At 38.2% G+C, this 12,822-nt stretch overlaps 3 protein-coding genes across 6 annotated transcripts in view; 2 read left to right on the top strand and 1 right to left on the bottom strand.

Moving 5' to 3' along the window:
• Positions 1-983, bottom strand: part of rdh10a (retinol dehydrogenase 10a) — a 14,680-nt gene extending 13,697 nt beyond the window's left edge. The window contains exon 1 of the mRNA XM_014002337.1: positions 508-983. Coding sequence (XP_013857791.1) covers positions 508-796 — 289 coding nt within the window. The 5' untranslated portion in view covers positions 797-983. The remainder of the gene's footprint in view (positions 1-507) is intronic.
• A 2,424-nt stretch (positions 984-3,407) lies between these two features.
• Positions 3,408-7,704, top strand: rpl7 (ribosomal protein L7). The gene is made up of 7 exons (XM_014002332.1): positions 3,408-3,459; positions 3,908-4,007; positions 4,115-4,281; positions 5,080-5,217; positions 6,667-6,776; positions 7,226-7,441; positions 7,671-7,704. The coding sequence occupies exons 1-6, from the start codon at positions 3,446-3,448 to the stop codon at positions 7,432-7,434; spliced, it is 738 nt and encodes a 245-aa protein (XP_013857786.1). The 5' UTR covers positions 3,408-3,445; the 3' UTR covers positions 7,435-7,441; positions 7,671-7,704.
• Positions 7,705-7,792: 88 nt separating this feature from the next.
• cunh8orf89 (chromosome unknown C8orf89 homolog) lies at positions 7,793-12,259 on the top strand. Of its 4 annotated transcripts, none has more exons than XM_014002334.1 (8): positions 7,793-9,095; positions 9,184-9,226; positions 9,500-9,559; positions 10,487-10,581; positions 10,698-10,830; positions 11,012-11,113; positions 11,198-11,253; positions 11,602-12,259. In XM_014002334.1, exons 1-8 carry the CDS (start codon positions 9,014-9,016, stop codon positions 11,739-11,741), a joined length of 711 nt encoding a protein of 236 aa, XP_013857788.1. In that variant the 5' UTR covers positions 7,793-9,013; the 3' UTR covers positions 11,742-12,259. The 4 variants fall into 4 exon arrangements, with proteins under 4 accessions (XP_013857788.1, XP_013857787.1, XP_013857790.1 ...); XM_014002333.1 differs by having other exon boundaries at positions 9,181-9,226; XM_014002336.1 differs by lacking the exon at positions 9,500-9,559.
• The last annotated feature ends 563 nt before the right edge of the window (positions 12,260-12,822 follow it).

Here is a 12,822-nt window from a genome sequence, read left to right as displayed (position 1 = left end):
AACTAAACATGGGCATAGTAACAATATTTTTATACTACATTTATCCATTTTAAATAAACTAACCTCACTCCTTTTGTAACAACTAAGGCAAAAATATAATTAATTCAGAAAATATTTTCAGGACCTCACCTTGATGTTTCGGGACCCCACTTTGGGTCCAGACCCCAACTTTGGGAAACACTGCTCTACATCATACCCCTACAGTGGTGCCCCACACACCCCCAGCCCCCCCTCTGTATCCCCAGGATTCTCAGTGGTCCCCACATGGTCACCCAAAAAATCTGGAGGCGCCACTGCTGCTGGCAAATAATTTATTTTCTGAAAAATTTCAGCTCATTTTGAAGAGAATAACCTGAGATTCAAGAAATTCTTGAACCAATTAATTGACCCCTTAAAACGCAGTTTCTTAAAGCAAAAAAACAAACAAAAAAAAACAGTCTAGAATGAGGATTTTTGGGTGATTAGACTCGTGCGTAAAGCCTGGTGTCATTCAAAAGGCTGACTTACCGTCTCTGGTGACCGGATCGTCCAGTTCGCTGTAAATCTGCCGCACCATCTCCGCCGTCTCCTCGTTGCTTTGGTTGTTGATGTCCCACAGCACCAGGGTCGCTCGTCTCCGGGCGAACTCCTTGGCGAACAGCCGGCCGAGGCCGCTGCCGGCGCCGGTGATCACGCACACCTGTCCCGCCACGCTCTTCTCCTTGGGCCGCACGACCCACTTGGCCCCGGCGGTGACGAAAGCCCAGAGCACCTTGAGGAGAACCACGAAGAACTCCGCGATGATGATCATCATCATCTCGGCCGTCAGTTTGAAATGAACGTRAGCGGCGGAGGAGAGAGGAGAGCGTCCGTCTGATCCCAACCTGTTGGACGCGAGCGCGGGCACAGACTCGGCTTCTGTGGAGGGGTGAAATGGGTTCGGGTTCGGTTGTTACAGCGCAAAGCTTTCGGAGCCTTCAGGGGGATTGTCTCTGCTGTTGCTGTTCCACCACTCGTGTCACCCTGAACCGCATCTCACGCGCTATTTATGCAGTCCTCCCAGCGCCGGACCCAATGAGAGCGCGCGGCTGACGGAGAGGAGCGCAGCTCAGCGGGTGATGATGTAAGCTTGATGTCATATCACTAATCGGTCGCAGTGTGAAGACTAAACAAACGGCCTTATCATTTGAAAGCTTTGATCTGGCTACAGTCAGGTTGAAAATTATMAACTGGTTTAAATTTTTATGACAGTCTCTTTGGTTTTCATTGTATAAGTGACTTTGATAATATCAAATGTCAACTACAAATGCTGTCCTGATGCATCTCAGTAATCCAGGTAAAAAATCAAAAAGAAAAAAAAATTGTATAGGTCTTCTGGACGGGTTCTTCTCTAATGAAACGTTTCATCTCTCCTCCAAGAGACTTCTTCAGTCTGAGAGTTTCAGGCAAAATTCAGGCTTTTAAGCACTGCCTCCTTGTGACTGATACTCACAACACATGGCTATCGTTGACACCTAATTAACACCTATTGTTAACAGGGGGTGGAGTGATACTGGCAATAGCAGCACTGTAGGAGGGGGACAACTGAAAACGGAGGCCTCCACCTCTGTTTAATGATGGATGGTCTTTCTTCACAAAAATGGCCTCTTTTACTCCTCTCTCAAACCAACGTTCCTCTCTATCAAGAATGAGAACATCCTCATCTCTGAAAGAGTGACCGCTGGCCTGTAAATGAGTGAMAACTGCAGAGTTCTGGCCATTAGATGTAGCTCGTCTGTGTTGGGACATTCTGTCTGCCACTGTTCAAAAGAATGTCCCAACACAGACGAGCTACATCTAATGGCCAGAACTCTGCAGTTTTCACTCATTTACAGGCCAGCGGTCACTCTTTCAGAGATGAGGATGTTCTCATTCTTGATAGAGAGGAACGYTGGTTTGAGAGAGGAGTAAAAGAAGCCATTTTTGTGAAGAAAGACCGTCHATCATTAAACAGAGGTGGAGGCCTCCGTTTTCAGTTGTCCCCCTCCTACAGTGCTGCTATAGCCAGTTTCACTCCACCCCCTGTTAACAAAAGGTGTTAATTAGGTGTCAACGATAGCCATGTGATGTATCAGTCACATGGAGGCAGGGCTTAAAAGCCTGAATTTTGCCTGAAACTCTCAGACTGAAGAAGTCTCTTGGAGGAGAGAYGAAACGTTTCATYAGAGAAGAACCTGTCCAACTACAAATGCTATTCATGTGATTTGCTTCATTTTCACTTAAACACAACCCAGAGCCTTAATCAACTATAGTCCAAGAACTAAGCGGGATTAACTGAAATATAAGTGGGAGCATGAATCCCAGATACGCTCTCAGCAATAGTTTGCGCACAAAGACTTGTGGACAAAAAAATATGTGCAAACACAGTTTGTTGTGTGTTTCCACGTTTAAAACAAGTAGGCTACGAATTAATTACCTGAAGGCAAATCTTCTCCACATAAAAAAGTAAACGTTTTTGTTAAAAAATAATTTAGCAGAAAGGAGGTCCTAATCTCTTTTCCCCCACAATTATCCTATAGGATGTTATGCAGCCTTTTCCGGCTGTGTAATAATCTGTTATTTAAACCATTCAGCATGGGCAAAGCGTAATATTCTCTTTTAGACAAAATGGAAATTATTGTTAAATTGACAGCATTGTGCCAATCAAGCTTCTTTTGGGAGTCATAATAGTTACTGAGGCAAATGTAAATTTTTTTTTTGCCRTAATAAAACCCAAAGGGTAAACATGTGTTTTATCAAAGATATTTAAATAGTGTATAATTATGCAAATTATGAAAAAAGTCAAAGGTGGAGTAGAGTGGTGAGTGAAAAAAAAAAAAGAAAGTAGCTCTTTATCTGAGTTGTTTCCCATTAGCCTATTTGATAACGCCTTTTAAACACTGTCCAGGCCTTTAAATGATGTGTCCTATTGCAGCAGTGAGAGCAGCTCAGGCAGGTTTTTCTCGTGCGAACCGTCTCCTTAATCCTAATCTGCAAAGTGAGGTGTTTGCGTCCTCTGCCGGTAGAACAAGCGCAGTACGTGTAGGCCTGTTTGAGCTTTGTTTAAATGATCAATTACAAATGGCTTTGATTAAGGGCTACATTTTTTTAGACTTACTTTTCTTGCTTTAGTAAATTTTATTTTTAAAAGAGCTGTACAGGATATCTTAGTAAAAAAGCAAATTTATGTGCCATCTATTCTATTTACTTGCTGTTCATTCCACATAAAAGAGGCTTTGTATTTTTTGCGCTAAATTAGTGACCTCGCGTAATAAATTTAGATTCAGTGTGTTTTGTTGATTTAGCTCTTAAATTAAACAAAAAATAATGTTTCACACGCCAATGATCTTAATTTTAATCAGGCAGCAGAGAAGACACGCCTCAAAGGTCCTAAAAATCCTTAACACGCACATGCGCAAAAAGAAAATTCTCTTTCTCGGCGATCGCAATGGCGGACGCACAGTGAGTGTTTTACTATGAAATAAAATCTAACTACATCCAGGCACAAGAGAGTAGCATTAAAACAGTTGTGTCTATATTTGTATTGTTTAAGTCTTACATAGTTAAATACTATTAGTATTTTTAAGTATATTGACTTTGTTTACTGTTTTTTTAAAGTTACTTTATATCTTCAGCATCAGCAGACAACATGGCTGTCTTGTTCATTTCCGTGCACTACGTTACGTCCGACATTTTTACTATTATGAGAATGAATKTGATTTAATCTAAATGCATTTTTTATTCTGTACGACTAGGTTCATAAGTTTTATGAAAGCCGGCAAACGAGAATGCTAGCAAGCTAGCCGTGAGTTAGCAGCAGCATGCCACCTCAGTTTAGGAACCTGTTACCGTGATAAATTTAGACAATGTAGTAAAGATTTGACCCGATTTTCTGTGTTTATCTGGACAGAAAAAAGGTTCCGTCGGTCCCTGAGAGCCTTCTCAAGAGGCGAAAGGCCTACGCTGCTATGAAGGCCCTCCGCATCAAAAAGCTTGTGGCGGAGAAGAAGGTAAATGAAGTTTCTGCTGCTGGTTTTTATWATTTAACGCAGCCATTGAGAGATTAAAGTTTCCGGCATGTTTGTGGCCTCCCTGAATATTTGCTGGTGTGCATCAGGTCCGCAAAGTGACCAGGAAGCTGATCTTCAAGAGGGCAGAGAAGTACCACAAGGAGTACAGGCAGATGCACAGGCGTGAGATCCGCCTGGCCCGCATGGCACGCAAAGTGGGGAACTTTTATGTGCCGCCTGAGCCCAAACTGGCCTTTGTCATCAGGATCAGAGGGTGAGTTGGGCCTAATTAGTCTAGACGTGATTGGTGTGTAATTTACATGGATTGCTGCAGTTCCAATGTGCGTACATTCAACCTGTGTGGTTTGGGATGTAATTTCCTGCTCAAAACTTGAATTGGTGAAATTGACCAAGTTAAGGTGAAAGATCAAATTGACGGGTTCAATCCAAAACTTTGTGTACTAAAGAGTTAATTTTAATGCTTTACAGACACTTACTTTGTATTCAGAAAATGAGCAGTTTTTTTTAACAACTGGAGTGTTTTTTTAATTTGGCGTTTTTGGTTATCGTGGATTTCTGTAATCAAAACAAAAATGTGTTACGCCGATCTTTAACAACAATGGTTTAACATTCTTTTTAATTGGATGTCTTTAAACTTTACAGTATGTTAAAATTTAAACAGCTAGTAATCAGTTTAATAAGTTATGTTAATAGATTTCTAAAATAGTATTTTTTTAAGTCTGATTTAAACAGTTGGAAAAGGGATTTCTAAATAAATTGATAAATTACATTATTTGTATGCAGTCAGCTTATATTTGCAACACAAGATTGTGTTTTTGTTTTGAAGGAGCTCAACATTGATTTAAATGAAGCAATCCATGTAAACATGCCTAATCCAAGATGTCTGGTTGAGTGGTTTATGATGAACAATCTTTCCCCGACTTATCGACTATGAAGATATGAGTTTGTAACAAAAGCCAACATTGTCTGAAACCTCTATCAGTGTTATTGTTTTTTCAGTGTTTAATTAGCTGAGCACTAATTATAACACCCCCCCCCCCTCCTTTTCTAGTATTAACGGCGTCCCCCCAAAAGTCCGCAAAGTCCTGCAGCTTCTCCGTCTCCGCCAGATCTTCAACGGTGTGTTCGTCAAGCTGAACAAGGCTTCCATCAACATGCTCAGGATTGCAGAGCCTTACATTGCTTGGGGGTAAGGTCCTAACTTTAACATTTACACCTGTAAATAGTTGTTTAGTGTTTGGAATGTGGTTAATGATGCAGAACTTTTTTCCCCGTCATATCGACCGTGGTGAATACTTGCTGATACAAAGCCAGTTTTGTCTGAAACCACATTTTATAATGCTGATACTTTCCCTACATCCAAACCCGTTACAGAGCTATGGATCATTTTACTGTTGTTGGTTTTTAAATGAATCTRGTTTAAAAAATAATGTGTGTTTTGTCATAAAGTACCTAATTGTTCGTTTTGAATAAAGTTTATTTTTTTCTGTTAAGGTAGCTTCGGATATTGGAATAACTTATCCTAGTTGCGTAAAAATAAACACAGTTTTTACACAATTTGGTTTTTCATTAGAGAATCTGTGGCTCCGTGTCTTAGCATTCACGATTTGTGCTGTAACAGTTACATTACTTGGAATTTAATTAGGGATGCACYGATATGAAAATTTCAGCCGATAGAAATAATAATTGCTGTTATGGTCGATTACCGATATTATACAAACATACAAATTATATTATACATATACTCACAAACACACAGGTCTTTTTTAAATACTGCAAATAAACTACCAGACCTCTGACATGGCTCCTTCAGTTATTCCTGGCTGTGCAGCGTCAGTTTCACCATCGTGATCAAACAGATGCCGCTCCACCAACYATGTCCCCTCCTAAAACAGAAACGCAGCTAAAAAGTGAGAAATCAATATCRGCCCAGTTTTACAWATCAGAACGATRCCGATATTCTAAAAAATGACCAATATCAGCCAGTGCTGATATATTGTGTGTGCAAAATCTAGTGAGACTATCTTGTCTCGAACATGTTGAGCATTTTTGTTGACCTGTAGACCTTCAGTTTATTTAACCTACATCATCATTTGAATTATATGAAGTTGACRTTTCCYGAAAGCTCCAAATCACATCCTGAAACATCTCGCTTTGTTTATTTAGATTTTTATCTACAGTTGGTCGGTGGAGGTGCACTGTACTGTTGAATTATTTTTGTTTGAAGATAGATCAGTGCTTGTGCTGGTTAACTCATAATACATGTCATATTTAATTTCTCTGTCGCATAACAGTTCACAAGGAATTATTCTGTTTTAGAGAATATAAWTTGTTGCTTGTACATTTGTGCAATTTCCTACGTGAAGTTTAGTAAAAAAAAAAAAAGGCCTTTAACTAAAGAGCCACATCAAAGTTTTGACTTCTTTGTGTACACAAGTAGTGTGATTCGGTGTTTGRGTTAAAAGCTTGTTCCTCAATAACAGTAGGAATTCAATTCAATTCAAAAATACTTTATTGATCCCAGAGAGAAATTAGGTGCAATGCAATGTTCTGTAATCTGAAATGCATATAGGGCTCCCATTATTGCTGGAAATTTTACTAATAAGACATTTTTTGTTGTAACTTGTCATTTCCTCAGATACCCCAACCTGAAGTCTGTGCGTGAGCTCGTCTACAAACGTGGCTATGGCAAAATAAGGAAGCAGCGTATTCCCCTCGTAGACAATGCTCTGATCGAGAAGTCACTTGGTACGAAGTTTTAATACTTGGTGTAGTTTAAAATAAACAGGACTCTGCACAAGAAGTAACAAGAACACAGTTTAACTAATTGTTTTTACAATTTTATTTTTTGCTTTTTATATATAAAAAAATTACAACCTCGAATTTCACATTTATGCCTGGTGGATAATGATGCACACTTTTTTCCCCGTCTTATCGACTTTGGTGAAAAAAAACTGAACTTAGCCAGTTGTGTCTGAAACCACATGGCCTAACATTTATTTGAAAAGCTTGTAGAATTATCAGAATTTAAACATTTGAATTAATGGGCTGTAACAGTCTGGTTCACTAAGCAGACCTAATGAACAGATGTTATTCTAAGAGCTTCCTCATCAAAATGTAAAATTACTCGTGTCTGAAAAAAAAAAGTATTAATCAGTTATCAGAGCTGCTAAATAACACGGCCTTTTCGTCTGCAGGCAAGTATGGCATCATCTGCGTTGAGGACCTCATCCATGAGATCTTCACAGTTGGCAAGAACTTTAAACCTGCGAACAACTTCCTGTGGCCGTTCAAGCTGTCATCTCCCCGTGGTGGKATGAACAAGAAGACCACTCACTTTGTGGAGGGAGGTGATGCTGGCAACAGGGAGGACCAGATCAACAGACTCGTCCGACGGATGAACTGAATCCAAGGTGAGATGGAGAAACATGGATATAAACACACCTTCTGACGTGGTTAATGATGTATATTCTTTTTTCCCCATCTTATCGACAATGGTGAAAACTAGCTGTTCTTAAGCCAAATGTGTCTGAAACCACATCTTTGTTTGAAGAGATCTTTACAAAGCAGAACACTAATTGCTTGTATTTATAGACAAATGAATAGTCTTTCTAATGTTTGTTTTTTTCTTTCTATTTTTAGGTTTTCAATGGACTCTGTACAATAAAAATGTGGACAAAAAACAGCTTTGGTCTTTGTGTTTGACTGCACCATACATTAACTCNCCCTTAGATTAACAAGTAAGAATATTTCTCTTGACTTAACCCAAGTAACTTAAGAATTTTTTTTTCCTGAAATAAAGATTTGTCAAACCCACAACAGTAGGTCGATGTAATAATTTTTCAAAAATTTAAATGTCAGATACAGGATGTCACGTTTACATTTAATGTGAAATTGTGGAATAATTTTTTAGTATTTTCCAGATACTGTTCGCARGATGTGATTTTTATCAGGTAAACTGCTAAAAACAAGCAGTATTCTGTTAATTTTTATGGAGGTCATATTGATATTTGTGACCCATCAKATTGAAATGAGGATTAAGTCAAATTTGGTCAAAATTACACAAGTACATTTTCTGATTCCTGGCTTTACAAGCTACATTTTAATACCTGTATCAATCTGATATAAGTGTATCCAGATATGACAATTTTTCTTGCTGGTTACAATAAGATTTGGTCTCAATCGTAATTTTAATGAGGAATTTTTGATGTCTTTAAGAGGAAACCTCAGATAGTATTTGAATATTAAAATTTCCCAGCTGTAAAGGAACAAACTTTTCTAGCTCACAGGGATTGTCAAAATTTTAAGCTATTTTTGCACAAAATTTTGTTTTACAATTATATTTCAGACAGTTCAGTTGATACATTGATAAGGCATTTATTAATGATGTTTTGACAAAATGCAATTTTGCAAACGTTTTAATCAGAACTTGACTATTTCTCCAAAAATCACATTTATATTTAATCCTCATTTCGATGTGATGAGTTACATTTAGAAACATGATCATTTGGAGCATACTTTACAAAACTGAATTTGCTAGTTATAACAACAGTTTACTCAGGTGTATAATGTGGCCAGGCAATTTTGTAAGAKAAAGTGATCTTAAAATATATGTTGTAGGATTATGGATTATGTGATGCAAAAATATATTTTTAGGATTAGTTAAAAGGAAGAAAAATAAAAAACAGGCACTTGGTGGACAAAACCGAAGTAAAAATCCTGGTCCTTCATCCTTGAATGAAATAAAACCGCGGTTTCTACGGTGACGCATTTTTACTACAGCGAGCCGTTTCGACGTTCAGACAGGAAGTAACGTCCTGCATTACCTTGTAGTCAGTTGTGTWCACTACAAAGTAATGTTCTCTGCAGAAACCTGCGGCAGCTCCAACAGGACCAGGTAAAACCATCAATAAGCTGCCGCCGTGGCTTCAGAACCAGGAAGCTTTAGCCGCGGCCCTGMTGCTCCTGCATTACCAGCATCATACATGAGGATGGGAGCAGGGGGAGGACGAGCAGTTTTCGGCCACARTCCGATGAGAAAATGCCCTTTATTACATCCCATGAACAGTGAGTCATCAATTTGTTTTAACCACCTGGTGTTAAAAAGGTAGCTCGGAGGGACAGCTAGCTTAACTGTTAACATCTGTTGTAGAAGCCATGAGCGACAGAGCTTCATTCAGAGGCTTCAGAAATAAAAGGTAAGAATTATTAATCTGAAGTGAAAGAAATGTCTTATTGTGAATTATTTATGTGTAGCGCAGTTCATTTACATTCGGTTTGCAACCTCTCTAAAAAATGGATATGGTGGATTTTAATGTTTATTGCTATTTTAAAGCCTCAAAGTTTACTAAACTGGGTAGTTTTACAAGTAATTCGTCATTTAAAACAATTTGATTATTTAAATATTGTGCTTAAACAAGAGGGGATTAAAATCTCAAAAGTTGATACGCCTGATTTTTGTTATTTTTTAGGAATTTACCTGGAATCTACCTTTGTAAGGGTGGATCCTCCACCGGAGACAGCGTGTTACCGTAAGTGCTGTAATAAACGGGCACCAGGAAAGCGGTGGAGAATTATTAGGCCCCAAAATGAGGTTTCACCAGATTAGGACCAGATTTTAATCCCCATATGGAACTGTTGTGACCAGTAGTTCTTATGACTGTGGTGGATCCCTCCCCTGATTCACAAACCAAATAGAAGTCATCAGTAACAAAAATAACAACCAAGGATTGACCCTAACATGTAATTAAGCAGCATTTGATTCAATTAAATTATTTCAGTTGTTCGTATTAACACTAACACTCTTACACTTCTAAATACTACTAAATCAAAAATCTTAAATCTTGTTTATAGTACTTGAAAAAAAATAAGTAAAAGTACAAATACCCTAACAGACAAAGAAAATAAATTTCACTGAGGAGTACTTAAGTTAGTCATAAAACTGCTCACAATAATTGGGGAAGTAAAATTACTTGTACATACACTCTAAGAAATGAAGTGTTGAATTTATTTAACTAAGTTATGTCGACTGGTTTTGCTAAACCAAGTAGAGTGAATTGCTTTACATTTACTCAGCTCGGTTAACTGGAACCCGTTGATATAACTTGGTGAAATAAATTCAACACTTCGTTTTTAGAGTGCTTAAGTAACAAATTTGTAAGATGTAACTAGGTTTTACATTTTAAAGTGACAAAGTAAAAGTATATTTTTTATGATTTGAATCTAGCATAATAAAAAAAAGGTTATTAAAAATGCTTGGTAAAATTACAGATGTTCAAAAAAAATTTACTTAAGTACTGTAACAAAGTAAATGTACCATATACCTCTGCTTAAAACTAAAACTGAGTCTTACCACGGAACCACTTTTATCAAAACATAATTATGATTTGATCATCATATTAAAAAAGAAGAAAAAAACAGAAAAACCTTCTAAAAGTCTACATCTTCAACCTGTGTAGGACACCAAACCTGGATAAAGATGGCAAACTGCAGTCAGAGGACATTAATCAGAAGAATGACGTATCAGGAAGGCACTTCCTGTTTGATAAGACATGTGAGTATTGGTGCTGGAATGTAAACTGACTGCCACTAGGTGGAGCTGTCATCACATTATAAAAGAGCTGGTCCTATTTAAACTGAGACTTCACACGCTGTTGTTGTTTTGATTAGTTACCAGGTTGGACAGAACCAGAACTGTGATTCCTCCACTGCTGAGTGATCACTACAGAGCTGCAAACCTGCGTCCCTTTGGGCTCACTGAGGGCTTCCCCCGCAGCCACGCTGGGCGACCTTTTACACTGAGGTGAAACCAGTAGATTAACACCGGTGTACTTGCTGCATAGTTTTACACAACTTTACTGATTTATAAAGCACTACTGGAAATCTTTCATAATAATAAAGTAGACACAGAATATTTCCAGTACAGGGTTTATCCCAGCAGTGCTACGTATGGTACATGCATAATGTTTTTTTACGCTTTTCAGTTATACTAAAAGGTTTGGGGTGAAGCCCAGTCCAGTCTTACCCTCCCTTTTAGTTCTTAATGGCAAGAACTTGTTCTCAGAAAAGAACTTCAAGCCAAACAGGTATTTTTCTTTCGTTACYTTTTTACTTTACTCTCAGCTTTGTCCTCGGCCCAGTGTCACCTTTACTGTCTCCTTGTTTCACAGACCTAAGGTGAACTATTCTTCACACAACCCAGTGACTGGTAAAGACAATCAGAAAAGTGAGTTCAGTTAATTGTTTGACTTGTTTTGACTCTTTGAATTCAGTTTGTGTAAAAAGTTCAAACTTCACTTGTWTTTCCTGTTTAGGACGGGCCGTTTTGTGTAGCTTTTTTCCCCCGTTTTAAACTAAACAGTGTACTTTGTTACTACCAGTCTAAGTGTGTTGTGTTATAAACCATAGAAACAATATTTTTTCTCCTTTACTGGTTTACAGTTAACTAATTTGAACAGTGTAAGCAAAGCTGCAACCTGGTGTGTTATTTTTCCCACGATGCCAGAGTGTTGCAATAAAAAGCTCATCCTACCAGCTCTCTTTCCTTTCTCCCTCCACTTTCTTCCTCTTTAAGCTTTAACCTATCCAGACCCAATGATTGGAGCTCCTCACTCTTTCATCCACCGGATATCCGAGCTCTCTTATCTCCAGGACGACACAGTCAGACAAGAGAAGCTGAAGAAAATTAGGAAATCCAGAAAACCCCCTTCCTGACAATCACCTCCTTCCGAGTCACATCGCTTCAGGATAAAAACATCAGAGTCCGTGCCAAAACCCGAAGAGAAAACATTTATGGATCAGTATTCATTTCAGTTCCTTGTTCTGACTGCTTGTTTGTCCTCAGTGATTTTATTTGGCTGCTTAACCTGGTTGGTTCTTACATTTTGGGATTCCTGACTCTCCTTCAGTCGTGACTCTGGTAAAAAAAAATGAAAAGAAATAAAGAAAATGCAGCTTTAGCCAAGACAATAAATGCTATTAAGTCAAATATCTTCTAGTCTGACAAATTTAGTCTGTAGTTTTCTGCCAACATGTGCATGAGAAAAAGAAACTTTATTTATTTTTCTATTTACTGTCATGTTTGTAGATTACAGCTGTGTTTCAGATATTTTAAACATAGTTTAACTTTGTTTACGTGAGATATTTATTTATGTACATAGTTCAGCAAAACTCTGATTGTGCCTTGTTAAATGTCTTCCTGAAACTAAATAAATTTATTTTTGTTATTTTAAGGTCTTGCACATTTTTTTTATTTCAACACGAGATTTAGAATAATTCTACACACACTCATACTATGTCTCTCTATCCTTGTGGGGACTTTCCATTGACTTCCATTCATTTTTTTTGGTAATTTTATAGCCTAACTGACCATTTACCCTAAAATTAACCTCACAGGTACCTACCTGACCCTAAAACTAACCTAAACTATTCACACCTTGGTCCTAAACCCAACCCTCCCACCCAAAATCAGCCTCCAAAGTCGTTGGGACCAGGCTTTGGACCCACAAGGAGCATTCGGTCCCCACGAGGCTGCATTTTCCTGAAGATTCATCCCCACCAAGTAGCAAAAACAAGGACACACACACATGCTTGTATTCGCATCAAACTGAGGACTTTGTATTGACTTCCATTCATTTTTGTAACTATTAATGTCCAACCCTGACATTTTCCCTAAAACTAACCATTATTACTTAATTCCTAACCCTAACAAAACCTTCATTCACACCATACCTCTAAAGCCACACACACACACACACACACACACACACACACACACACACACACACACACACAC

This window comes from Austrofundulus limnaeus, unplaced genomic scaffold (genome assembly GCF_001266775.1).
Source record: "Austrofundulus limnaeus strain Quisiro unplaced genomic scaffold, Austrofundulus_limnaeus-1.0 Scaffold12, whole genome shotgun sequence".
Classification (NCBI taxonomy): domain Eukaryota; kingdom Metazoa; phylum Chordata; class Actinopteri; order Cyprinodontiformes; family Rivulidae; genus Austrofundulus; species Austrofundulus limnaeus.
This window is presented reverse-complemented; position numbering and strand designations above follow the sequence as displayed.